The sequence below is a fragment of the Magnusiomyces paraingens genome (assembly GCF_902498895.1).
Source record: "Magnusiomyces paraingens strain CBS 517.90 genome assembly, contig: contig2, whole genome shotgun sequence".
Lineage (NCBI taxonomy): Eukaryota > Fungi > Ascomycota > Dipodascomycetes > Dipodascales > Dipodascaceae > Magnusiomyces > Magnusiomyces paraingens.
In genome coordinates this window covers 431260-458525 of record NW_022474068.1, presented here as the reverse complement: position 1 = coordinate 458525, position 27266 = coordinate 431260, and the positions used below count along the sequence as shown (strand labels likewise).

General features: G+C 36.8%; 8 protein-coding genes across 8 annotated transcripts; 4 read left to right on the top strand and 4 right to left on the bottom strand.

Moving 5' to 3' along the window:
* Nucleotides 1-352: 352 nt before the first annotated feature.
* Nucleotides 353-2122, top strand: SAPINGB_P001888 (uncharacterized protein; the record flags this gene model as incomplete). Its single annotated transcript, XM_031996608.1, has 1 exon — nt 353-2122. One exon carries the CDS (start codon nt 353-355, stop codon nt 2120-2122), a length of 1770 nt encoding a protein of 589 aa, XP_031852499.1.
* Nucleotides 2123-2938: 816 nt separating this feature from the next.
* SAPINGB_P001887 (uncharacterized protein) lies at nt 2939-4630 on the top strand (the record flags this gene model as incomplete). Its single annotated transcript, XM_031996607.1, has 1 exon — nt 2939-4630. The coding sequence occupies one exon, from the start codon at nt 2939-2941 to the stop codon at nt 4628-4630; it is 1692 nt and encodes a 563-aa protein (XP_031852498.1).
* A 1490-nt stretch (nt 4631-6120) lies between these two features.
* SAPINGB_P001886 (uncharacterized protein) lies at nt 6121-8961 on the bottom strand (the record flags this gene model as incomplete). Its single annotated transcript, XM_031996606.1, has 1 exon — nt 6121-8961. One exon carries the CDS (start codon nt 8959-8961, stop codon nt 6121-6123), a length of 2841 nt encoding a protein of 946 aa, XP_031852497.1.
* Nucleotides 8962-12241: 3280 nt separating this feature from the next.
* Nucleotides 12242-12646, bottom strand: SAPINGB_P001885 (uncharacterized protein; the record flags this gene model as incomplete). The annotated part of the gene is made up of 2 exons (XM_031996605.1): nt 12242-12448; nt 12533-12646. The coding sequence occupies 2 exons, from the start codon at nt 12644-12646 to the stop codon at nt 12242-12244; spliced, it is 321 nt and encodes a 106-aa protein (XP_031852496.1).
* Nucleotides 12647-12979: 333 nt separating this feature from the next.
* SAPINGB_P001884 (uncharacterized protein) lies at nt 12980-13831 on the top strand (the record flags this gene model as incomplete). The annotated part of the gene is made up of 5 exons (XM_031996604.1): nt 12980-13012; nt 13142-13301; nt 13431-13517; nt 13581-13654; nt 13724-13831. The coding sequence occupies 5 exons, from the start codon at nt 12980-12982 to the stop codon at nt 13829-13831; spliced, it is 462 nt and encodes a 153-aa protein (XP_031852495.1).
* Nucleotides 13832-13992: 161 nt separating this feature from the next.
* Nucleotides 13993-14643, bottom strand: SAPINGB_P001883 (uncharacterized protein; the record flags this gene model as incomplete). The annotated part of the gene is made up of 1 exon (XM_031996603.1): nt 13993-14643. The coding sequence occupies one exon, from the start codon at nt 14641-14643 to the stop codon at nt 13993-13995; it is 651 nt and encodes a 216-aa protein (XP_031852494.1).
* Nucleotides 14644-15016: 373 nt separating this feature from the next.
* Nucleotides 15017-19919, bottom strand: SAPINGB_P001882 (uncharacterized protein; the record flags this gene model as incomplete). The annotated part of the gene is made up of 3 exons (XM_031996602.1): nt 15017-18840; nt 18974-19056; nt 19120-19919. 3 exons carry the CDS (start codon nt 19917-19919, stop codon nt 15017-15019), a joined length of 4707 nt encoding a protein of 1568 aa, XP_031852493.1.
* Nucleotides 19920-22335: 2416 nt separating this feature from the next.
* On the top strand, nt 22336-23966 carry SAPINGB_P001881 (uncharacterized protein; the record flags this gene model as incomplete). The annotated part of the gene is made up of 2 exons (XM_031996601.1): nt 22336-23526; nt 23595-23966. 2 exons carry the CDS (start codon nt 22336-22338, stop codon nt 23964-23966), a joined length of 1563 nt encoding a protein of 520 aa, XP_031852492.1.
* Between the last annotated feature and the right edge of the window lie 3300 nt (nt 23967-27266).

Below are 27266 nucleotides of genomic sequence, written 5' to 3'. Positions count from 1 at the left end.
TTGAATTGTACTAGAAATAAAATTTCATGCTGGTTTTTCACTGTGAAAAATAAAAGAATATCTTATCTTCAAGTTTCTCCGACGGCAAAAGGATTCCAAATTTCAAGGAAGCTGGAACAGAACCCGCATTGTGGAAGAAACCCAACATGGGAACTCATTGAATCAATTAAAGTGAAATAAAAACCAACTTACGACTCCACTCGTGGAGAAGTGAGAGACTATCGTGTAAAATTAAGATATAAATAGTTCAATTTTACTCTGTTAATAATTCATTATTCTTCCCTAATTTTTTTTCTCCTTTTCTTCTTTTCATCATTCTTTTGGTTTTTTAATCTAATAATTACACACAAAAATGGGTCAAAGATTTTCAACAGTCTACCTGTGGGCGGTGATTCTTGTGGCTACACTCACTCAAGCAATACCAATGCCTCAAGCACTGCCTATCCCTGAAAATCGATTAGCACCTATACAGCATCGATTAGCTTTGGCAGGTTCAGGAGGGATGGCAGTATCATGGAACACTTATACAAAACTAGACAAAGCAGAGGTATTCTATGGAACAAAACCAGATCAGTTAACAAATGTTGCTGGGTCATACGATTCAAGCACTTATCCTTCATCCACTACATTTAGCAATCATGTTAAACTCTCAGGACTTGCACCAAATACAGTTTACTATTACCGGGTATCGCACACACTAAGCAACGCACCGGTAATGAATTTTACAACTCCACCAGAAACAGGAAAAAGCCCATTGGTATTTGCAGTTGCTATAGACTTGGGGACCATGGGACCTCTGGGACTTAGTGAAACTACTGGTGAGGGTGATGGTGGAGCACTGCTTCCTGGTGAGCGTAATACTATTGACGCTTTAGCTGCCAATCTGGGAAAGTATAGTTTTGTGTGGCACCCTGGAGATATTGGATACGCAGATTATTGGCTCAAAGAACAAGTCCATGGGTATCTCCCGGAAGTTCCTGTTGAAGAAGGATTCAAGGTATATGAATCAATTCTTAATACCTTTTATGAACAAATTTCGAAAGTAAGTGCTTATGTTCCATACATGGTAGGTCCTGGAAACCATGAGGCCAACTGTGATAATGGTGGGGTCAAAGACAAAAAAAAAGGGATTGCATATACGGTTGATATTTGTATTCCTGGGCAAACAAATTTCAGTGGATATCAAAGTCATTGGCGCATGCCCAATGAGGAATCTGGTGGGTTCAAAAATATGTGGTATTCCTTTGACTATGGCCCTGTGCATTTTGTACAAATCAATACTGAGACTGATTTTGGTCGAGGTATCATTGCTCCAGGAGAACCAGGAGGAAATGGTAAAGAGTATGCAGGTCCCTTTGCAAGGTATGCAGACGAGCAACAAGACTGGCTTGAACGTGATCTTAAAAACGTGGATCGGTGTAAAACACCTTGGGTCATTGTTGCTGGCCACCGTCCGTGGTATGCTGCGGGAAAAGACGGGTGTAGTGAATGCCAAGATGCATTTGAAGCGGTGCTTGTAAACCATGGTGTAGATGTGGTAGTCTTTGGCCATGTTCATAATTACCAACGTTTTGATCCCATGAAGTTTGGTGAGGTGGATCCCCGAGGACTCAACAACCCGTCGGCACCATGGTATTTGCTGAATGGAGTAGCTGGGCATTATGATGGCATGGATAAGTTTGAAGGCAAAAAGGGTAAGCAATTGGAAAAGCCGACCGGGTTCAAGGTTGGCTTTGACGATACGTATGGGTGGTCGCGATTCATTGTGCACAATTCAACTCACCTGACGCATGAGTTTGTGGCTAGTCGGAATGACAGTGTATTAGACAAAGCTACGCTTTTTAAGCATCGGAGCATGCCCACAGAATGTTCTTCTAGGGCTGCTACGGGGCTGTCGGCAATGGGGGCCGAAAACGAGAGTGAGAGCGACTTTACAAGCATTGTTGACGCTGTGAGAAACCCCGACGTGTCAGACGGCATAGATGGTTTTGATAGTGCACACAATGTTGTTGTAGCCAAGATGGCCAAGACTGCTCAGAGCGGAGGTACCGGGCGTGCAAGTCGCCAAAGTAGCCCGTTGGGGATGATTGTTGCCATAGCTGCAATTCTTATGCTGCTGTAAGAAAAAAAAGGCCTTTGACCAATGTAATGGAGCGTATTTATCAGCTTTTTTTATTCAATAGAAACCTGGAAGAGTGTGGGAGGGAAAATACAAAAGAGTCTCCGAATTGATGTCATTCATTCTGCTGATGCTGCAGCATGGCCATCGTGGTTGGGATTAGCCATGCCATTGGGTCGGATGAAACGCAGCCTTGAACAAAATATGTCACGACGCCGCACAAATTTACTTAATGAAGAAATTTTCAGCTCAGGTACTGGTGTTGTTGGTATATCAATAGATATGCGGCTGTGCGCCATGCCAAGTCGATGTTGAGTAGACAAGCAAATGCAAAGTGCATTTTTGCACCATTTTGGGAAATTTCAAGTTGTATTTTTTTCGTTTTATAATAGACTTCATCGTCTTTTTCTTCTTCTTATTTTTCTTCTACTCATAATAACATTTTATCTGACGAAGTTGACCTTGAGCCGACGGTTATTTAAAGCTACCATGTGTTTTTTTTTCTTCGTTCCGTTATTGCATGCTGGAGATGGTTGCTGCCATTTGCCAAAGTTGAGGGAGGGCCTTGTTTTAGGAATAACTTTAATTCTAACTTTGATTGACATTCTTCTCCGCTTACAAACCGCTTTTTTTTTACAGTATTTTCAACGATAATAAATGGAATCACATTTATTAATAAAAATTTAATATAAATATCGAAATGATTCCTTCACTAGCCACAGTTGTATATCATTTTTTTTTTAATTTTTAAAATATTTGATCTATAACCATCACCCAATCGCTCGCTTATATCCTCAATATATTTAGAACATAGACATAATGGCTAACCAGTCAAAGCCCATGAAAACATCTACTGCTGCTATTGCCGCCCTCCTCCTGGCTGCATGCACTGTCCCCGTTACTGCAATTCCTATGCCTTCTGCTCTCCCTATCCCCGAGAACCAGCTTGCTCCTGTTCAGCACCGTGTCGCTCTTGCTGGCGAGAATGGCATCGCTGTTTCCTGGAACACTTTCACCCAAATCTTTGGACCACAGGTATTTTACGGAACTAACCCCGATCAACTTACCCTGACTGCTTCTTCCAATATCTCCCAGACCTATCCTTCCTCAAGCACTTATTCCAATCATGTCAAGCTCTCAGGCCTCAAGCCAAACACCACATACTACTACAAAGTTTCCAACTCCCCTGATAACTACCCTGTTTATAACTTTACTACTCCTCCTACCTCTAAGAGCAACTCGTATGGCTCTTTCAGGTTTGCCATGGCAATTGACCTTGGTACCATGGGTCCTCTCGGTCTTTCTGAAACCACCGGCAGTGGTGATGGTGGTGTTTTGCTTCCAGGTGAGCGCAACACCATTGATGCTCTGGCCGCCAACAAGGATGAGTACGAGCTTGTTTGGCACCCTGGTGACATTGCTTACGCCGATTACTGGCTCAAAGAAGAAATTCACGGTTACCTCCCTGAAGACATTTCCAAAGGTTACGAAGTTTATGAATCTATTCTCAACGAATTCTACGACCAAATTTCCAACATCTCAGCCTACAAGCCTTACATGGTGGGTCCTGGTAACCATGAGGCTAACTGCAACAACGGTGGTACCACCGATAAAAAGAAGGGCATTTCTTACACTGTTGACATGTGTATCCCTGGTCAGACCAACTTCACTGGTTATCAAAGCCACTGGCGTATGCCCAACGAAGAGTCTGGTGGCTTGAAGAACATGTGGTACTCCTACAACTGGGGTCCTGTTCACTTTGTTCAAATCAATACTGAAACCGATTTCGGTAATGGCAACATTGGCCCTGATGAACCTGCTGGATCTGCCGGCGAAGACGCAGGTCCTTTTGGCTCTTACCTCAACCAGCAGTATGACTGGCTTATCAAGGATCTTTCCACTGTTGACCGCTGCAAGACCCCTTGGGTCATTGTTGCTGGCCACCGACCTTGGTATACAGCTGGTACAGATGCTGGCTGTACTTCTTGTCAGAAAGCTTTCGAAGCCGCTCTTGTTAAGTATGATGTTGACGTTGCCGTCTTTGGCCACGTTCATAACTATCAGCGCTGGAGCCCCATGAAGTTCAATGCTACTGACCCCAATGGTCTTAACAACCCTTCGTCTCCTTGGTATTTAGTCAATGGTGCAGCTGGTCACTACGATGGTATGGATGACCTTAACAAGACTAAGCCTGCTGGTTTCAAGTTCGGCTTTGACAATACGTACGGCTGGTCTCGTTTCACCGTCCATAATGAGACCCACATTACCCACGAGTTTGTTGCATCTCGCAATGACTCAGTCATGGACACTGCTACCCTTTTTAAGAAGCATAACTTTGGCACTTGCGTTGCTTCTAACAGCACCTCTAATAGCACCTCCACCGGCACCCTTCCCCAAGAAACAACTTCTTCAGCCGCCGTTGAGGAGGCCAATGCTGCCGCTAGTGTCACCGTTGTTCACACTAGCATGATTGGTGCAATTGCTCTTGTTCTTTTCCTCTTTGCCTTTTAAAGTTTTTGAATGATTTATAATTGTGTTGTTTTTCTGTTAAATTAAATTGTATGAATAAAAATTTGTGAGTTTGATACTTTTTTCGTAATTAGACCTGACTTGTTTTTATTAGTGTTATTTAGTTTCTACCGATAAAAATAGTAGGTGTGATAGCGATGATATTAAAAAAATCTTTCTATTTTTGAAGAGATTTATAAATTTATTATATATCTGTATTTCGCAACTGAAATTTTTACCAGTATTTTGTGACATAAGCCAAACAAAAAAATAGTTTCAAAATGCTTCTCATAATATCATCCCTAGCCCTTATGAATTAGTCATTTTTGAAAATTAAATTTTCATCTTAATTTAAGTTGTATGGTTAACAATTTCACATAGCACATTTTGAAACTATTTTTTTGTTTGGCTCATGTCACAAAATACTGGTGAAAATTTCAGTTGCGAAATACAGTTGAAGGTCGACCAAAGACTTTTTTTTATTTTTTCAATTAGCAAATTGATTTTTTTTTTTTGACAATTGTATAAAAATGTATATCTTTTTAAAAAACCTTTTTTTACTTTAGACTTAAGTCTCCTATTCAAGCTTGGTTAAATAATAAAACTATAGCACCTTAACACATTTCTTTCAGCAATGAATAGTATTTAAATGTTCGTCAATTAAAATATCAGCCCTAGCCCTTATGGATTATACCTTTATTTATACGCGTTCTAAATTCCAGTTTTAAATTTATTGTAAAAGATTTTCAAATAATGCATTTTGAAATTAACTTTTCCTACAAATGTGTCGTCGCAATGTATGTTTGCATCAAAACGCGGAATCAAAATATGTTTCAAAATACGTTTGAGTCAAAACCCAAAACAAAAAAAACTCAAGGATTTACATTTCATTCTCAAATTACAACCTTTCAGAAATAATTCATTTTATTAACAGGGAAAAGAAAGGTATTTTTTAACCAAGATTTGTCCCCCCAACCCTTGCATATTGGTAATGGCGAAAAAACATTATTGGTATGTGTTTTCAAAAAATCACCTTTTAATGTAAAAACAAACAAAGAATTGTCAATCTAAAATGTTGATTAAATACCCTAGCCCTTTTGGATTGTTAAATTTTTATTTAAGCTTTTGATATTAATTTTCAAAATTATAATTTGATTAATTTCTTTACTATATTTTGAAAAGACGATTGCATGATCATGAGGTGCCAATATTCAACGTTTTCCATTTTTTGATATTTCAAAAAATATGTACCCAAAACCAAATTTACCCTTGCTCTTGTGAGTGAGCATATATTGATATATATTTTTAAAAAAATCTGGCTAATTATATCGAAATTAACAAGCTAAGTGCTCCCATGTTATTCAAAAGTTATAAATTAAAAAAAAATGTCATTTTCAATAAACATCTATATATCAAATACTATACAAAAAATACAAAACAAGAAAGCAGAATTAAAAAAATTAAAAAAAATTATAAAATTATAAAATTAAAAGTTAAAAGGCAAGGTAAAAGAGAGCAATGGCAATTGCACCCATAATACTGCTGTGCAGCATAGTGGTTTTGCTAGCAGCATCGTTGGTCTGCTCAAGAGTGGCAGAAGGTGCCACCTGAACAGGGATGCTGATTGAAGAAGTGTGGTTGAAAGTAGAAAGAGTGCTAGGGTGAGCACCAGTAGTAATGTTAGTAGCGGGAGATGTTGTATGGGGACCAGCAGAAGCACTAGGCTGAGCGCTGGAAGAGAAAGAAACTGTTGATCCGATAGAAACAGTAAGGATCTTGGTCTCAGTTTGGATTTCGATGGAGTTGGAAGCAGTACCAGAAGGCTTAACAGATTGAACTGAGGAGACACCAGAAGAAGTGTGAAGAGCCGAGCCAGCAGAGCTGCCACTGGCAGTGCAAGTGTGGCACGAAACAGTAACAGTCTCAGTACCAGCGGGACCAGTGGCGACACCAGACGATGAGTGAGCAACTGAACCAGCAGAGCTAGTAGAGTTCTCCTTGCAAGTATGGCAAGAAACGGTGACAGTTTCAGTGCCTGCAGAGGCTCCTGGGGCACCGGTAGATGTTGAGCAGGAAGCGGTAACAGTATCAATAACTTCACTGCCAGAAATGGTAGTAACATGGCCAGATCCTGAAACGGTGGCAGTTTTAGTACCGGTTGAAACTTCGGAAGAGCCAGTGGATGTTGAGCAAGAAGCAGTAACAGTGTCAATAACTTCGCTGCCAGAAACAATAGTAGCATGGCCAGAAACAGAACCAGAACCAGCTGCAGAACCGGAGGCCTTGCATGAGGGGCAGGGAATAGTTGAGATGCTAGTAACGACATCAGTAAGAGTTCCGGTAACAAGGTCAGTGACAACAGCGGTGGAATCACCAGAAGAAGCACTTGAACCCTTGCAAGAGTGGCAAGAAACAGTCTCAGTACTAGTCAAAATGCTTGTGAGAGTACCAGAAACAACAGTCGAACCAGCTTCAGAGGACTTGACACTTGAAGCACCTTCAGATGATTTGGCAGTTGTAGCACCTGAAGAAGGCTTGATGGTTGAAGCCAAAGTTGTAGCGGCAGCGGAAGAAGTAGCACCAGAAGAAGAAATAGCAGTAGAAATAACGGTAGTGTTAGAAACATAACCAGAGGTAGTGGCAACTCTGCTGGAAGCACTACCGGTGGTAGCACCGGAAGATGTAGAAACAGAAGAAGTGGTGGCAGCGCTACCAGTGGTGGTAGCAAAAGTGGAAGTAGCGGAGCTGCTAGCGACATTGCTGGATGTAGCAGAAGAAGTTGATGGGAGAACAGATGAGCTGGTGTCAGGAACAGCACAAGAGCTGAGATCATGCTTTTTGAAAAGAGTGGCAGTATCCATGACAGAGTCGTTACGAGAAGCAACAAACTCGTGGGTAATGTGGGTCTCATTATGAACGGTGAAACGAGACCAACCATAAGTGTTATCAAAACCAAACTTGAAGCCAGCAGGGCTGTTGTCGTTATTAAGTGAATCCATACCATCGTAGTGGCCTGCAGCACCATTTACGAAATACCAAGGAGACGAAGGGTTGTTAAGACCATTGGGATCGACCTCGTTGTTTTTAATGGGATCCCAACGTTGGTAATTGTGGACGTGGCCAAAAACGGCAACGTCAACATTGTACTTGATGAGAGTTTCTTCAAAAGCACTCTGGCAGGTGCTGCAAACGGAAGAACTATCGACAGTGTACCAAGGACGGTGGCCAGCAACAATAACCCAAGGGGTCTTGCAACGATCAACCGAAGCCAAATCCTTGTTGAGCCAATCAAATTGTTCATTAGTATAAGAGCCGAAAGGACCGCCACGCATATTACTGCCCTCATCAGGGCCTGTAATTCCATTACCTAAATCGGTCTCAGTATCAATTTGAACAAAATGGACAGGGCCCCAATTATAAGAGTACCACATGTTTGTGTTACCGCCAGACTCTTCACTGGGCATGCGCCAGTGGCTTTGGTAACCAGTGAAGTTGGTTTGGCCTGGCATACACAAGCTGACAGTATAAGAAATGTTGTTAGCCTTGTCCTTAGTGCCACCATTGTCGCAATTGGCTTCGTGGTTACCAGGACCAACCATATAAGGCTTGTAAGAAGCAATTGAAGAAATATCATCGTAAAATTGGTTGAGAATAGACTCGTAAACCTGGTATCCGGTAGAGATATTTTTAGCAAGGTAACCGTGGAGCTCTTCCTTGAGCCAGTAGTCGGCATAGGCAATGTCACCAGGGTGCCACATGAATTCAAATTCGTCCTTGTTGTCAGCAAGAGCCTTAATGGTATTGCGTTCACCTGGGAGCAAAACACCACCGTCACCCTTACCAGTGGTCTCAGAAAGACCAAGAGGGCCCATGGTTCCAAGGTCAACAGCAACAGCAAACTTGAAAGGTTCAAAGCTATTTGTCTTTGAAAGAGGAGGAGTAGTGAAGCTGTAGACAGGGAATCCATCAGGAGAATTAGAGACCTGGTAGTAGTAAGTGGTGTTGGGCTCAAGACCAGAGAGCTTTACGTGGTTAGAGTAAGTAGTAGAAGTGAGGTATGTTTGAGAAATTTGGGAGGAAGCGACCTGGGAAAGTTGATCAGGGCTGGTGCCATAAAAAACTTGGGGCTCACCCAGCTGAGCGAAAGTGTTCCATGACACAGAAATTCCATCTTCACCAGCAAAAGCAATACGGTGTTGGACCGGTGCAAGTTTGTTTTCAGGGATGGGAAGAGCATCAGGCATTGGGGTAGCAGCGGCAGGGATAGCACACACGGCAAGAAGTGCAGCGATAGCGAAGACCGAAGCCCTCACGAGCTTAGATTGGTTAGCCATTATAATTTATTATTTAGTGAATATTAAAGTTAAACGAGTGAATAAAAGTGGGTTTGCTTGGCTTTTTCTTAAAAAAAAAATTAAATAAAAAGCTTGGCCAAGTATCATAGTATTTATACCAATTGAAAGGGAACTGTCTCAATTTTAGGGAGACATATTAAGTTCAATTCTTCGGCTGTAGAATATATACAATTAAATTTTGAAAATGGCAGGTAATTAATTGAAAACTAATGTTTTTAAAGGTGAAGTAACAAATAAAATCTACTTGCTCTAGCATGTGTTAAAGCACAGTTTCCTTCGAGAAACATTTCCATGGTTTGGTGGGTGTTGTACCCCGACGGTGAAAAAAGCTGAATTGAGAATATATATTTTGTTTTTTTTTTTTTTTTTCAAGTCATTTTGGTGAAAAACAATTTTGCGTGTTTGCTGAAAAAAATGTTATTAAAGCTGCAGGTACAAACACTTTGGTATAACATTAAAATTTCCAAAAGTAGCTGGAAAGCAACATAAATTCAAATATTTAGGAGATATACAAATTTATTTAAACTAATTGCTAAGTCTAAACACTACATAGAGGTTACATTTTTATGTATATTTACTCTTTAAATATATTTGCTTAATTTAGTAGGTGGTTATGGCTTTTGCTATTTTAAAATTAAATTAGAATTGTTTGTTTGGTTTAAGCTGAATTGAAGCAATTTGAAAACATGGACAAATATTAGTAGTATATATAATAATTTAAATTGATCATTCAATTGATTAATGAGAAAAAAGTGATTTGTTAAGAGATAATTGTGATTTGTTAAGAGATAATTGTGATGATTAACGCAGCATGGGAAACCAAGTTAGCAACCATTGAAGCAAGAGGCGGTTTTGAAATCTAGCTGCTGCTATTGAGTTAATTTGTTTTGTTTTCAAAAATCACTTTTATTCTTATATAGAATATCAGAGCCAGGAGGTATTATGTCCTTAACTAGCTGTGTCGCAACGTTTTTTTCCTCATTTCGGGAATGTTTGCCAGGTCCTTGTGTCTTATCGGTGTGAAAAACCTTCGACTGAAAATCAACACCAGGCGTGTTTTCGGTATATTTTAAGTAGTTTAATCATAAATAAAAGTTATTAAATTATGGTAACAGCCGAAATATATAGTTCCCAGTTAGATAAGCTCAGCTCATTTCTTTTCTAAACATTGATCTTAAGACAAACTTGGCTTTTTCTTGTTATATCTTAACAAGTTTTCCAGATAGATAGGGATACTTCTTAGGTAAAGTTTCCACCAAGCAGACTAAGGGTCCTGTGGCACCCCGCTACAATACCCTGTTTTTCTCATAATCACTACAATCATCACTTATTTCACAACTAGTGTGGATAGTGTGGAGTCAAGATAATTTTCTTTTGTTTAACTTTGGCATGGAATAGACTTTTCAAAAGTGGTACTACTCTTATCAGAAGGAACGAATTCGGAACATACTTTTAGCGCTAAGCCATTAAGTTCTACATGTATATTAATACTTTTCTTTAATAGTATAGTAAGTGAAAAAATAATAACAAAATGCACAGCCCGATCATTAAAATTCTAGTCTACATATATAAAAAAATGACTGGTAAAATGTTTTTCAGGCTTAATCGAGAACAATCGAGACCTTCGGCGGTGTTGTGAAAGCTTGATGACGATAGTTTTTTATTCTTTTAGCCCAATAGAAGGTCCGAAGTTAGTCACGATGCCCGGCTGAGTTTGCTTGCAGGAAACCCTTGAGGGGGTCATCGTGAAAAAAAATGTAACTACCCCCCACCCACCCCTTTTTGAAATGAAGACGCAGTTTAATTTGGGTCAACTTACCACCAATCCTGGTAGAGTCAATAGTAATGCACATATATGAAATAAATTATGAAAATGCTTAAAAATTAAAAATTTCAAGCTTTTCGAATATACAGCTATTTTTACTTTATCTGTGCTTACTCCTCAAGGCTTCTGGCTCTCACCAATGTAGACCAATTCCATTGAATGGCAAAAGTATTTTTTGAATCAAGGAATTGAATCTAATGAATTGAAGGCTTAATTGAGGTAAAAAAAATTCCATAAATTTGAGCAAACCTTCATGCTTTGCCATTTGTTTTTTAAAAAAATAGATTGCTAAAGAAAATAATAAAAGTCATTTTAAGAATTCTGGGGTTTTCCCCCCCACACTTTCTTTTAATAGAGATCAATTGCTAAAGTCAAACAATCACATATATCGAAAAAATAACTCCATTGTGTATACGTACAATTGAGTAATGTAGAAAGACAGGATGATGTTTGGAAAGAAGAATCAACATTTACTCACGGCACTCGGGCAATTTTGGACAATATGAAACTAAATTTTTTTTATAATCTCAATTGAAAAGAAATTCCTGGGGCACTAGAACCTCATTATTAAATTAGTCAAAACAAAATGATTTGTCTTTTGTTAAATTATTGTATTCAATTGTTGACATTTGAATAGCTTTTTATTCAAACAAACAAGAAGACGAATATTGGATTTGCTTCAAATTAATGATTATATGGTTGATACTATTTAAATAACAAAAAAATATAATAAATACAATTGACTTGTATTTGATTCAATTTACCAAATAGATTTTGATTTCTTTTTTTCTTCTTAACTCAGCTGAAAACATACTTTTATTTCCTATAATATTTCAAACATAAAACAGAACTGAAAAAGAGCCACTCATTAAAATTCTAGTCAAGCCGAATGAGTGTGTAAGCATTCCTAGTTAATTATAAATTATAAATTAATATCAAAAAAATATTTTATTTATCTGCAAGTGTTCACTTATAATTTTTTGAGAAAAAAAAGATATTCAACAGAGCTTGAATACTTATTTTTATATTAACTTCTTGGTATTCAAAAAAAAAAGAAACGTAATAGGATTTCAAATCATATTATTTTTTTTTCTTTGGTATCAAAAACATGTTTAAATAGGTCTCCATTATTATTTAAATAAGTACATTTGATTATAACCGGTTATTAAAAGAAATAGTGGGGTTTTTAGATAAAGCTTTTCAGGTCATCAAACATAATTAATGGTATGTCGTTCTAGGGTTTATATTTGGAGTGTAAAATCTCTGACATTTATTTTGTCAAATTCAAATTCCAGGCAAAGATTATTTTACACATATATGATAACAAAGTTGACTATCTCTTTCCAGCAACCTGTAGTTCATGATAACCGTTTCATTTCAATAATATATACAAGTACAGCCGTTATTTATATTCTGTTTTTTTTTTCTTCCTATTTACTTTTTTTCTTGTTCATGCAAAAGAGTCTCTTCCTCTTTCAGTCGCTCTTCCTGCTGATGGATCACTTCCTGTCTATGCTTAATACGGTCCAAGGCCTCAGGTTTTAAGTGCAGAGGCTTCATTTCCTGGAAGGATACGCGAAACTTGGACTTAATTGGATTTCCGTTTTCGTCATATTCTATCCGTGGAGGTTCCTTCTTGATCTGGTATATTTGTGTTAGGAACTAGGGAATCTCTTTTTTTTTTATTTGTTTCTAGGTGATGATGGTTTTAAAAGGTATACATACAAGCTGGTAATCTGAAAAAAGATAGTAAACTAAGACTGAGCTTAGTGAAAAGCCAACAATACCGGCAATAGCTCTACCACCGGGTGTTGGGCCTTTTGGAGGAAGTGGGTTCATGGTAATAGTATCTGGTGACGATAGATGGCAATCTTAAGATTGGAACTGGTAGTAGAGTAAAAAAAAAAAAAAAAATAAACGAAACAAAACAAAACAAAAAAAAAAAAAAGCCTGCGAGGTTCTCACGGGGCCCCGGCAATTTACCTTGTTACAACTTGTGTTACACAACTTTTTTGTTCCATACTATGATAGTGCTCCCATTTTAGTCGTTTTGCCTCCCTCGCAAAAAAAAAAAAAAAAAAAAACCCTCCACCACCCCTCCATCACCAACAATTCTGGTGTACTGCTAAACTATCACACAACTTTTACTACTCAAAGATCTTCTTTATAATAATGGCTAATCTGCTATCGAAACGTATTATTAGAGTATGTAGTTTGTTTGAAATGTCTTTTTTTTTCTTTCTTTCTATTTCTTATATCTTTTTTTTTTTTGATGTCTTTTTTTGATCTTTTGTAACAGCCTTTCTTTGATCCTAACACGCTTGATCCACATAGGAAACCGAGCGCTTAGTCTCGGACCCGGTCCCAGGAATCGCTGCAGTTCCTCACGAAGATAACCTCCGCTACTTTGATGTCACCATTGACGGTCCAGCTCAGAGCCCTTATGAGGGTGGTGTGTTCAAACTCGAACTGTTTCTTCCTGAAGACTACCCCAGTGAGTATTTTTTTTGATTTTTTTTTTTTTGTGTTTTTTGTATTTTTGGAAATCCCGGGCACGGCATTCGTATTACACCTTCAGAAAAAAAAAAAAAAAGTCCTGTGACAAGCTAACAATGAAGTCCAGTGGTTGCTCCTAAGGTCCGTTTCATCACTAAGATCTACCACCCCAATATTGACCGTCTTGGCCGTATATGTCTCGATGTTCTTAAGAGTAAGTATAGAAGATGAATTGCGTTTTTTCATGTCATTCTAACTATTTTTTTTTCTCTTTTAGATAACTGGTCACCTGCCCAACAGATTGGTACTATTCTTCTTTCTATACAGGCTCTTCTTGGAGCCCCCAATCCTGTAAGATTTCTTGATTTGTTTCTTTTGTTTGATGTTTTTTTGCTAACTTTGATTATTCTTTTTTTTTAGAATGATCCGCTCGCCAATGACGTTGCTGAGCACTGGAAAAAAGATGAGCAAGGTGCCATCAATACCGCTAAGGAATGGACGCAAAAGTATGCTGTCCCCAGCAGTTGATTTTCTCAGCATGCACCTTAGCCTACTATTCTATAGTTTAATGCCATTACGTTTTATTTTTATTAATGCAATGAAAGATGATTTGTTTGTTTTTTAAAAAAAATATTCAATTTTTTATTTTTATATATATTTTTATTTTTTTTTTAAAAAAGCCTGTCCATTTAGGCAGTCAAGGTGACAATGGTGTTAATGACATCCTTGTTGTTCTCCTTGAAAGCCTTGAGGATGGCACCGTTAGAAGCAGTAGTCTGGGACTTGATAGCCTCAATGTCATCCTTGGTCAAACCAGCCTCAACAAGCTCCTCCTCAGAGGCCTCAGGAATATCCTCATCAGCCTTCTGAAGACCGCCAGCAGCAGCGGCAGCCTCAAGATCAGCGTGGATCGAGGCAGGGTCCTTAGAGATGGCCTCAAGGTCCTCAGCAGAGAGACCGGAAGCCTTGGCAGCAGCAGCAAGGTCAGCAGGGTTGGCGTTAGCAGCACCGGCCTGGAGAGCAGAAGCCTGGCGGGCGAGGGCACCAAAGTCCTCAATCTTGGCCTCGCCAAAGACAATGTAAGAAGAGTTAGAGGCACGGTAAACCTCAGGGTTAGCAATGACAAAGTTGATGGATTGGCCACGACGGAGGACAACACGGGAAATGCCCTCGACCTTCTTCAGACCAAGCTTGATGAGAGCCTTGCGGGCCTTCTTCTCGGCACGCGAGTAGACAGTGACGGTGGAACCATCAGCGATTTCTTCGGATTCGGACTCAACGCCGGCGTCCTGAACTTCTTCGGGAACGGACTCAGTGGGGATTTCTTCGATCTTAGACATTTTTGATGGATGGATTGGGTTGAGGGGGAGGTGAGGGATAGGAATTGACTAATTACAAGGAGTGGGGTTGAAAAAAAAAAGAGAAGAGAGAAAAGAAGAAAAAAAAAATTCAGACAGTGAAATTTTTTTTTTTTTTTTTGGTGGTGAGTACACAAAAAAAAATTGAGTGGGCGGGTTGCGATTCGACATAACTTGTGACATTACACTTTTATATATAGATTTAAATTATGGGTTAGGGCTAAAAATAATTGAATATATTCAATGTGAATAAGCCAAAACAGGTATTTAAACGATTAAATTAAGATACTATTACAAATAAAAAAAAACTAAACAATGTATATATATATAAAAATATTAATTAATATTAAACAATTTACTCCTTCTTCTTGTTCCACTTCTTCGGCATTCTGAAGAACCAGTAGAGAAACATGGCAGCAATAAAGTTAAAGATAATGAAAGCAATAATGATACCAAAATTGCGCCATGCTTCGCTGAGTGGGGCACTCAGATAAGTCAAATAAGAGTCTGTAGTGGACATGGTACAGTACTTGCAATCGGAAGTTGCTTCAGGATTATGGATCCTGCCGAGAGTAGCCTCGGAATAAGGTCCCAGGAATGTCTCGCAAGTGTGGTTTGCAGGAATGACAGGGAACGTGAGCAATTCTCGATCAGAGCACTTGACTTCGGCGTTAGCAATTCCTGATGACAACATACCGCCAATGACATATGTAAATGGAGAGACACGGTACATAAAGATCCAGAACCCAGGCAAGGCATCCTTGGGACAAAGCACGCCTGACATACCAAGGGAAATGTTGAAAAGAACGTTAGACACGTTACCGGCAGTTTCTGGAAGTGGGATAGCAGCAACAACCATATGGGAGTATGTCAAAATGTAAATATAATATACCAGCGTCAGCATAAAGAAAAGCGCACCACGTTCGTGAACAGAATCCGTGGCAAAGGCATTGCGGTAAAGGCCAACAGGATAATAAAAGGTGAAAAAGGTGGTGAGTGCGGTAAAGACTTGCCAAGGCAATTCCGAGGCAGTCATGGAGAACATAAAAGCGACCCATGAATAAGTTTTTGACGGGCGCTCACGGGTTTCATAGAGTGTACGCTGCTCGGCAAAGGGATTGACAAGTTGTTCCACCAAGGGAATGAAAATGACGACAATCATGAAGATAGCATACATTTGATCTTGCAAACCTTGAATTGTATTTTTAGCTTTCCAAAAGCACACACCAAGGAAAAACGGAATACCTGTACACAAAATGATTTTGGACCAAATGTACTGTGGGTCACGGTAATTATGTAAAACAGCACGTTTAGAGACAATCAAGATTTGCTTCCAGATAGGAATGGCATAAGTGAGAGCCATGTGCTTTTCATGATCCTTAGAGAGCGAGCGCACCAATTCGAAATTGTTGAGCAAGTTATCAATTTCGTTCCTCATGGAAACGTATTCTGGCGAGTTACGCCAAACCTGGAACCAGTCTTTATCCGTGTGAGAGCCTGGTGCGGCACCAATTACATGCAGCATCCACTCGGCAGGGTTAGCAGTAGGCGGACATGGGTCAGCGCCGTTACTTTCAAAGTAGTTGATAAGGGTTTGAGAGTTGGGTCCAATTTCGCCATAGTAGACCGTCTGGCCGCCATGCTGCAAAAACAAAAGACGGTCAAACTGCTGGAACAAAACAGCCGAGGGCTGATGGATTGTACAAAGAATGGCTTGGCCTGAGTTTGTGAGTTTTTTCATCAACATCATGATGGACCAAGCGGTTTGCGAGTCAAGACCAGAGGTGGGTTCATCCAAAAACAAAAGAAGTTCAGGCTTGGCAGCTAGTTCGACACCAATTGTAAGGCGTTTTCGCTGTTCAACGTTGAGGCCTTCACCAGGGACACCAACAACGGCATCTGCATAGTGTTCCATTTCGAGAATCTTAATAACCTCTTCGACATATTCAATTTTTTCCTTGCGTGGAATGTGGTCAGGTTGGCGTAAAAGAGCAGAAAACTCGAGAGCCTCGCGGACAGTGGAAGACGCCAAATGGATATCTTGTTGTTGGACATAGCCAGTTTTGCGCTGGAACGACTTGTCGCGTTGAAGACCATTAACAAGCATATTACCGGTAACGACACCCATGGTTACACGGTCAGCAAGAACATCCAAGAGAGTAGTTTTACCAGCACCAGAGGCACCCATGAGAGCTGTAAGAGTGCCTGGTTTGACCCAGCCATCGACTTGGTCTAAAAGACGGCGGGGTTCTCCTTTAATTTTGATATCGTAACACACATCCTGCCACTGGAAAATACCTTCTTGGTGTTGGAGCTTAATGGAGCTTGCTACGCGCTCCATGGGAGTATCCATATCGTTGTCATTTCTAAGGTTATTTTTATGGCTTTCAATATCAGATGGGTGGATAAGACCTCTGATAGTTTTATGGCCACGAGGATAAATCAAAATTTCACCCTTGGATCGGACACCTTTAATGTATTCGACAAGGAAAAGATAGGCAATGTAAAAGGCGATGCAAAATATCCAAAGAATGCCAAAGTTACGCCAAAGATGAGAGGGGTAATACTTAAATGCCTCAATGACATAGTCGGAACCCTGAACAGTAAAAGATCCGGCGACAGCACCTACAACATTGCAGGTTTTATAAATGGAAGGAAGACTATTGTAAGTTCCTCCGGAAGGGACAATACTTGAGCACTCAAACGCGACATTTCGGAACTCGTTAACCATCATTGACTCAAAAGTATATGCGAGAGGGTTAAGGTAGTTCATCCAGCGAATCCAAGGGTGCATATCGAGAACCGGAATCACAAATCCGGTGGTGATAACAATTGCGAAAACAACCAAAGCAGCTGGGGTCAAAGCTTCTGAGACGGAGCGAGTGACAGAGGCAATGGCGCGGAAAAGACCAGACATGAGGATACAAGAGAAGAAGGAGAAGAGCAAATAAATAAAGAAGGCACCAGGTTCACGCTTGAGATTGACCATAAAGTAAAGCACAAGATTGAAACCGAGAGAAGTGAGAATCTTTCCCGGCATGTCGACAATTAGAGAGCTGATTGCTTCAGCAGATGGGCGGTAAAAGGCATAGCGGTGGTGTTTTTCGACAATTGGTCTGAGGGTGTAAAGGGCAAAGACCTCGAGCAAAGAAGAAAGGGCATTAAAGAGGACGGAGAAAAAGAGAGCGGCAGAGCGGTAATAAAAGGAAGCGGTTGTTTTTGGTTGGTTATAAAAGATGGAAGACATGATGATGGCTGCAATTGTGTTACCAATGATGGAAGTGGCAGTCATTGCGTAATCACCACGCAAACGCTGAAAGCCTCTGACAATGCAAATTTTGATTTGCATGGTGAATGAAATGACATAGGGTGACTTTGGAGGAACGTGATTAGCTTGTTGGGCATTTTTGACGACCTGGAACTGGTGAGCGCTTTCACCATCAGTGGGGTTTTGGGCATTCCATTCGTCAATTTCCTTCAAAAGTGCAGTATATTCTGGGCTATCTTTCCAGTATTGTTCAAATTCATCTGGGGTGCGTGGGACGCGGTCTTCGTAGCCGGGCTTGACGACTCGTTCAGTGGGGGAGGTCAAGGAGGTAAGGTAGTCTCCGGTAGTTTGGCGGTCAATGCAGACGTAACCCATATTTTCAAAAAATCTTTTTGCATTTTGTGCGGGGCCAAAAAAGATTTGGCGGCCCTGGTACATGACAAGGACCTTATCAAAGAGATCGTAAGCATCTTGAGAGGCTTGGTAGAGAGAGACAAAGATGGAAGCACCAGAAATGTCAGATGCGATTTTGAGTGTTTTGATAAACTCTAGGGCAGTAGCTGAGTCGAGACCACGGGTTGAATTGTCCCAACATTGGATGGTAGCACCTGCAAGAACAACCTCTGCAATGGAGACACGTTTTCGCTCACCACCGGAAACACCACGCACAAAGTCGTTACCGAGAATGGTGTTCATTGTGTGGAGCAGGCCAAAGGATGCCATTGTGACATCGCGCTTGTGGATGGCATATTGGTCGCGGGTGACACCTGGGAAACGGTTATGTGGTGTTCTTGCGAGGGCTGCAAATTTGAGCGTGTCACCGACAGTAAGATGTGGGAAATGGATTTCATTTTCGGCATTGTAGATGACCTCGCCGCGGTAATTGTGTCGGACTTGTTTAGGGGTGATACCTAGAAGAAAGAAGAAAAAAAAAAAAAAAAAGAGGAGAGGAGAGGAGAGGAGAGGAGAGGTTAGAGGGAGAGAGAGAGGGAAAGGGTGGCTTTGAAGGGATAAAGAGATTCTAATGTTGAGAAAAAGACATACCTTGATAATTCAAAATGGTATCTTGAGTTAAATGGAACCCATAAGTATCGCAAGCAATGGATTTTAAAAAGGTTGAGCAACCACTATAACAAGTTAGAAGACAAAGTAAAAAGTTAAAAAGTTAAAAAAAACAAAAAAAAACTTACGCGCCGGGACGGCCAAGAACGACGCATGTTTCGCCACTCTTAACAAGGCCATTGAATTCCTTTAAGATAGTAATTTGGGGGTCTTTTTTCTTTAACAGGATTCGGAACCATTCTTTGTAAGACAGAATGGTATTAAAGACTGTTTTTTGGTAATCAGAGCCTGTGGAGTAGCCAAATGCACCAAGGTTGCGGAAAGAGACACCTGCGTTTAAAAGAGGATATCGTTCTGGGTCTCTGTGTTGGATATGAAGAACGTGTTGTGCCCAAATACGGGAATCAAATTGGTCACTATGGGGGTCTAGGAGTGGGTTTGAAGCATCAAGAAATGGGTTAAAGGCGGTGGGGAATCTGTGAAGGGACTTTGAAGAAGATGCAATGGAATCTGCATCACTGCGAAGTTTTTCCGAAGTGTCTGGGGAAACACCTAGGGGGTCTTTGTTAGAGCCATGAGTAATTGTTGTTGTTGCGTTTGCATTTGCATTTGTGTTTGTGTTTGCTTCTGTATTTGCAGACGAGTCTATTTTGTATTGAGAAGAGTTTGTGAGTTGACGGGCAAGCTCGAGAATTTGTTGAGATTTCTGGACGGGGTTGCCCTCGGTGTTATTATAGTCAAAGAAAGCAGGGTGAGTTGAAGGATTCTTTGTATTCATATTAAGTGGTTGGAATGCTTCAGGTGGAGGGGTTGGAGAGAGATTATTGTCGAGGCCTGTGGATGAATCTGTTGGAGAGTCTGAAGAGGAGTTTAAGGAAGGTGGGAGGGTTGGGTCCTCGGCGTTTGGAGGTTTTTCTGGGTCCGTCATTATTTAATAAAAATAGGTGAGGAAAGAGAAAAAAAAAAAAAGAAGAAGAAGAAGAAGAAGAAGAAGAAAAATGAAAAATGAAAAAATGAAAAAGTTTTGGATATTTTAAAAAAGAGTTGGGAATCTTAAAAAGGCAGGAACTAAAGATGATTTTATAAAAAAAAAATTAAAAAATTAAAAATTAAAAAAAGAAAAAAAAAAAAAAAAAAAAAGGTCTTTTAAATATATTGGAGGTTTTGTAGGATGCGGCATTCTCAAATGTTTATGTCCATATAAAATTATCTTTATTTATTTTTATTTATTTATTTATATATATATTTAAATATAATATACGTCGTATTTAATAATGAGCCGTGCAGATAGCCCTAATGGTACCAGGTTTCTTTTGTCGGCACACGGTAGTGCGAGGTCAGCCGGGACCGGTCGTGGTTCGGGTTTTTGAATTGTGCGACAGTTACCGTAGAAGATTAATTGATGAAGTGAAGGAAGGATCTTCATAATAATCATGAAGAAGATGAAGATTTATTCATATGAAAAAAAAAAAAAAAAAAAAAAAAGGAGTGGAATCGGACAGTTTACGACTCCGCGGTGTTTTTTTTTTTTTTTTTTTTTTTTGAATATTTATATTTAAATTTAAATTTTTAAAATATATTTTCAATATATATAAATAATAATAATAATAAAAATATAAATTGGGAGGGGATTTTAGTTTTTTTTTGTTTTTGGTCGGCAGTTGAATTTTTTTTTGAATATTGAAATGTGGATTTTTCATCAAGCCGAATGAATTATTCTTTCAATTACAGTGCAGAAAAGAAGCCCATGGAAATACGTTTTTTTTTTTTTGATAGAAGGATGGATGTATATAGATGGATATGACAATTGGTGTAAATATATGTGTATTACATAAACTAAGTTTAACTGAGTATTTAAGATATTTAAGATATTTAAGATATTTAAGATATTTAAGTATTGGAGATTTGCTCTACCCGTTAAACTTATTTTTAAAACTTTACAAAAAAAAACCCAATCAAAGACTTGGCCCATGCCAACAATTAATCTAATTCAATTCGTCTTTTTGAAAAATTAAAAAATGGAATAAAAAAGATTTTAATTTGTTTTGTTTTGTTTTGTTCTTTGTTTTATTAAAGCAACCACCACCCAGTGTAGAAAAAAAAAAAAATAGAAAGAGGCAGGCCTAAAGCAACTTTTTAAAGACTTTTATTTTACTAAAAAAAAAAAAAAAAAAACGTACCACCTTAACCACCATAACTACCACTACTATTACTATCACCATAACCTCGGTAAATAAAAGAAGCGGTGAAGGTAATGACTACATTAATTACTGTTATGCTCTTATAAATATTTAAATAAAAATAAATAAAATAAAAAAAAAGGGGAGAAAGAGAATCCGCTCACCGTGTATGGTTGTTACTACAATGACGCTCATATTGATTCTATATATACAACTTAGTTTGTAACCGTTACCAATAATTGAGTATATTTTATGTCTTGAAAAATAAAAAATAAATACAAAAATAAATAAAAAAAATAAAAAAAAATAAAAAAGCCCGTGATTTTGGCTGTTTACATACAAAAAAAAAAGAAATTCAAAATCAAAAAATTAAAAAAATTAAAATCAAAATTTAAAATCAAAAATCAAAATTTAAAATCAAAATTTAAAATCAAAAATTAAAAAATCAATTAAAAAATCAATTAAAAACAAAAAAATAAATAAATAAATAACAAAAAAAATTTAAATTTGAAATTAATTAAAATCAAAAAAAACAAAAAAAACAAAAAAAAATTTAAATTTAAAATTAATTAAAATCAAAAAAAACAAAAAAAAATTTAAATTTGAAATTAATTAAAATCAAAAAAAAAACAAAAAAAAAATATAAAATTTAAATTAATTAGAATCAAAAAAAAAAAAAAAAAAAAAAAAAAAAGACAAAAAGCCTAAACAAGGCTGATAATGCAGCCGTCCAATTTTAAAGCCGTGCCTTTTTAAGTTTTAAGTTTACAAAGTGTGGGTATGACAAATAGTTTCTAATATATATGTAATACATTTGTAATACAAAAAGCAATTAGTTTCTTGTTTTCAATAACATATATATTATTGCATTATTATGTAACATAGTTGTAACAGAGTTGTAACACCGTTGTAACACCTTATCAGGTCCTCTCGCTTATCTTGCTATGTCGCCTTTTCGTCTCTCTCTGATAACAACACAATTTTTGCTCCTTCCATTTCTACCTTCCATTTCTTCTTCTTCTTCTTCTCTTTCTTCACCTACCTAACCAACCACTAACCAGAAAAAACTTACTCGATATAACATTACAAACACTTTCTTTTTTATTTATTTTTTTTTTTTTTCCATAATCATTATCATTATCATCACCATCAATTTCTATCATCATGACTGCTTCTCTGAAAAATAACCCATTCTCTACTCAAAAGGAACTGCCACCATATATTGGTGCAAACTGGTCAACCTTAGACTACGCTTACGACTTTCTATCATTTATCAACAAAAATCCCACCGAGTTCCACGCCACCCAATACGTAGCAAAGGTCCTCGAAACACATGGCTTTGTATATCTCCCTGAACGTTCCTCCTGGACCGATGTCCCAGAGTTTGTTGCCGTAACAGCCAAGGGCTCTGGTGGCCGCTTCTACACCACCCGAAATGGTACATCGCTTGCGGCATTTGTCGTGGGTCCAGACTGGGTCCCAGGTAATAGCATTGGTCTTGTAGGTGCTCACATTGATGCTGTCACTGCTAAACTAAAACCTGTGTCTCGCGTGGAAACAAGTGACGAGAATGGTGCATATATCCGATTAGGGGTTGCACCATATGGTGGGGGTCTTAGTCCCGTGTGGCTTGACCGAGATTTGGGTCTTGCTGGTAGATTAATTGTAAAAGAAGAACCTGAAGAAAATGAAAAAGAAGAAGCAGCATTAGGATTAGGATTAGGAGTGAAAAAGACTACTACCATCAAGTCGAAATTAATCAATCTGGACTACCCTATTGCACGAATCCCAACACTTGCACCTCATTTCGGTGACGTTTCACGAGAAGCTTATAATCTTGAGACCCAAATGGTGCCTCTAATTGGGCTCGAATCAAGCTATGGGTCTGACTATGACTTAGAGCCCAGTGATGAAGAAAAAAAGAGTCCAATTGTGCATGACCATGATATCCGGTTACTACGGGCAGTTGCAGAGGCGGCAGATGGTATTTCAGTGGGATCCATTTTACGTGCAGAACTTCAATTGTATAACTTTCAACCAGGACAGCTTGGTGGACTTGAAAGGGAATTTATTTTTGCGCCAAGATTGGATGACAAGTTATGTGTGTATGCGTCACTTCATGGACTTTTGGCGAGTTTAGATGAGACCCCAGCAGATGTGGTTAGCATGGTTGCTTATTATGATGATGAGGAAGTGGGTAGTTTGACACGACAGGGAGCTCGTGGAACTTTATTCCAAACTGCAGTAGAACGACTTGCAGCTCATTATCCTGAGGGCACTGATGAAGGGTTGAGAGCGACTTATGCGAATTCATTTTTCGTTTCTGCAGATACCACACATGCTGTGAATCCTAATGTGAGTTGAGAAAGAATTTTGAATGAAGAAGGAGTATTTCTAACTAATTTTTTTTTTTTTTTTTTTAGTTTGCTGAGGTATATTTGGAGCACCACAAGCCCAAGCTTAACACGGGTATTACTATCAAGTATAATGTCAATATGGCCAACACTACAGACAGCGTGAGTGCATCATTGATTGAGGAAGTATGTCGTCGGACTGGGAACAAGTGGCAGCGGTTCCATATTCGCAATGATTCACGAAGTGGAGGAACAATTGGGCCTGCATTGTCAGCTGCCACAGGGATCAAGTCGCTTGATGTTGGAATTCCACAATTGGCAATGCATTCAATCCGAGCAACAACGGGGACACAAGATCCTGGACTTGGAGTGAAGTTTTTTAAGGGCTTTTTCGGGACATGGGCTACAGTTGATGAGGAATACAAGGCAGGTGGATTGTAGAGGTGGGGGAAAAAAAAAAAAGAAGAAGAATAGAAGGGGGATGATATATATATATTTATTATAAAATGAATAGATAGTTAGAGGAAGTTAGATTAATATATACATTTATTTAATAATTAATTGAAGATTTAGACATTGTATTGAAGAAGAAGAAGAAGAAGAAGAAGAAGAAGAAGAAGAAGAAGAAGAAAAAAAAAAAAAACATTTATTATTTATGATTTTTGATTTATTATATGTATATGAGGATTTTTAGTTAATAAAGGGAAGATTTCTTAAAGGGGAATTTTTTTGGTTTTGTAGAAAGAAAAGGTACGAAATCTGGGGTAACAAAGATGAGTCATCTTTGAAATGTTATGTAATAACTACATACTACATATATATATATATATAATTTTTTTTTCCGGGTAGAGAATATGAAGGGGATTTTTTTTTTTTTTTCAATATGAGAGTTAAATGGGAATTCCATCCGAGGAATGATGAAAAAATATAAAAACTAGGAGAGGTTCTATGAGCAAAAAAAAAAAAAAAAAAAAAAAAAAAAAAAAAAATTTAAATCAGTAGCTGATATTACAAAAATAAATTGCTAGGAGACTTTTTAATTTTTTATTTATTCATTTATTTATTATTTCGGGGTTTTTACGGGAGAACTAAATGGAATTAAAAAAAAGAAAAAAGAAAAAAGAAAAAGAAGGATTTTTTTTTCATTTTTCATTTTATTTTTTATTTTTTCTTCTTTTATGCGTGATTCTATACAGATAAGACTTGTACCTAATGAAAATCTGGGGAAGTTGAAATATTCCTAAGTTTTATTTCAAAAAAAAAAAATATAAAAATAAAAAAAAGATATTAAAGAAAGAAAAAATATAAATAAATATAAATATAAAAATAAAAATAACCCTTATAACAAAGTATTTTGTCGATATATATAGAAATCAATTTAATTCAATTATAGATTTTTAATTTTTTTTTAACATTAAATTAAATTGAATTGAATTGAATTGAATTGAATTGAAAATCTTAAGATTCTGAGTGGTTTTTTCTTAAAATTAAAACAAACAAACAATTTGGTCTTTACATTTTTAAAAGAAATTTCAAGAATAAAAAACTGAATGTGAAAAAATATACAATTTATTTAAAAAGCAAAAAAAGGAGCCAAGGAATTAAACAAAACAACAAAAAAAAGGAAAAAAAAAAAAAAAACGAAAGAGAGAAATTTAAATTATCAGGAGCTTTTAAGGACTCCTGATCAATTTTTTATTTTTGTTTATTTTGTATATTTAAGACAAAAAAAAAAAGGTTATTTAGCAATTGAGTATTATCCAATTAAATAACACTCATATTATATATATATATATTTGGTTTTTTTTTTTTTTTTTTTTCACAAGACCTAATAAAGATTAGTCTTTCCCAAGCTTTAAAGAGAATAAAGAATGAAATAAAGAAAAATAAAAAAAAATCATGGCCACAGATTTAATGGCATGCAGGAAGAAGAATTATTCAAAATAATAATAATAAAAAAAAAAAAAAAAGAAGCCTATTGTTAATTGATCAATTATATCAGGTGCTCAAAAAAAGGATTTTAGAACCAGTTATTTGTAGTAGTAGCATATTTTTTGGTTTAAAAAAAAAAAAAAAAAAAAAAAAAAAATTATTACCCCACAAAATCTTTTTCCCGCCCCCCCTTCTAATTCCATAAAAAGATATGGAGGGCAAATAGATTAAACGGGAATGATAAAGAAAAAAAAAAGAAGAAGAAGAAGAAGAAGAAGAAGAAGAAGAAGAAGAAGAAGAAGATTAAAGATTAAAAAAAAAAAATTTAAATTTAAATTTAAATTTAAATTTAAAGAATAAAAACCAATTATTTTTTTTTTTTTTGTTCTGGAAATATATATAGTAAACATATTTGGATTAACAAAGAAGAAATATAAAAGAGGCCATGCAGTGGTTTTCAAATAAAAACTATTAAAAATAAAAAAAAAAACAATAAAGAGCCTTTAAAATTCTTGTCAAAAGACCTTTTTAAATAAAATTCTATTGGATCTTTCTTATTTTTTTTATTTTTTTTTTTTAAAAAAAATATATATATATATTTGAATGATTGATGCATTGTATGATAATGATGATGATGATCATTGATGATCATCAACATCACCCAAAGGCCTATATAGAATTCACCTAAAATAAAAAAATATTATAAAAATAAAAATATTTCAAGATTTTATTAAGATTTTCATTTATTTAAAACAAAAAAATAAAATAAAATAAAATAAAATAAAAACTCCCGAAATACCTCCATGTTTATTGCGAGAAGCTCCGCGGCAGGATGCGGGATGTGGCACACGAAAAGTGAGCGGAATAGGGCAAATTTATAATTTATAATTTATTTTGTATGTGGTATGAGGTTATAATAACCATGAATATATTTTATTTTTATTTTTATTATTTTTGTTATAATTATGTGTGTGTGTATGTTTATATGCTTGTGGCAATATTTCTCCTTATAATTTTCTTAACCAATAAAAATCTCTTCCTGATACTTTTCGTGGCGGGTGCACGCAGTTCTTTAACAAAACATAAAAAAAAAAATAGTTGGAGGAATTCAAAATTTAATTTTTTTCTTTTTTTTTTTTTGAGTGTGTCGGCACCGACCGGCTCAATTTTTTATTTATTTTTATTTTATTTTATTTTATTTAATTTTTATTTAATTTTCTTTTAAAAGAAGGGGAGAAAATAGGAAGTACTTTGATATCAGTACAATTTTTGACTTTATATTAATTATTGATATTGATATTGAACTTGAACTTTGAATTGATATTAAATATAGATACCCTTTGCCCCGGATCACGTGAATACATTTTTTTTTTTTCATACAATGCCGATAAAATCCGGGGTTAATTGAGTGGTTTCCTACATTTCATCAATTATCAATCATCATCATTATGACAAAAAGATTTATATATTGTTTCAAGAAAAAAAAAAAAAAACCAATTTGATAGATATGAAGGTAATGAAAAAGAAGAAGAAGAAGAAGAAGAAGAAGAAGAAGAAGAAGAAGAAGAAGAAGAAGAAGAAGAAGAAGAAGAAGAAGAAATTTCGGCAAATTGAACAATTAAAAAGAAAAAAATAAATAAATAAATAGAATAGAATAGAATAGAATAAATGAAAAAAAAAAAAAAAAACAATTCAAATAGAAACTTTTTTTTAAAATGAGTAGTAAATTTTTATTATTTTTTTATGTTTGAAACAATTTGAGTACGAAATTTTTCTTTCTTCTTTACATTTCAACAAATTCAACAAAAA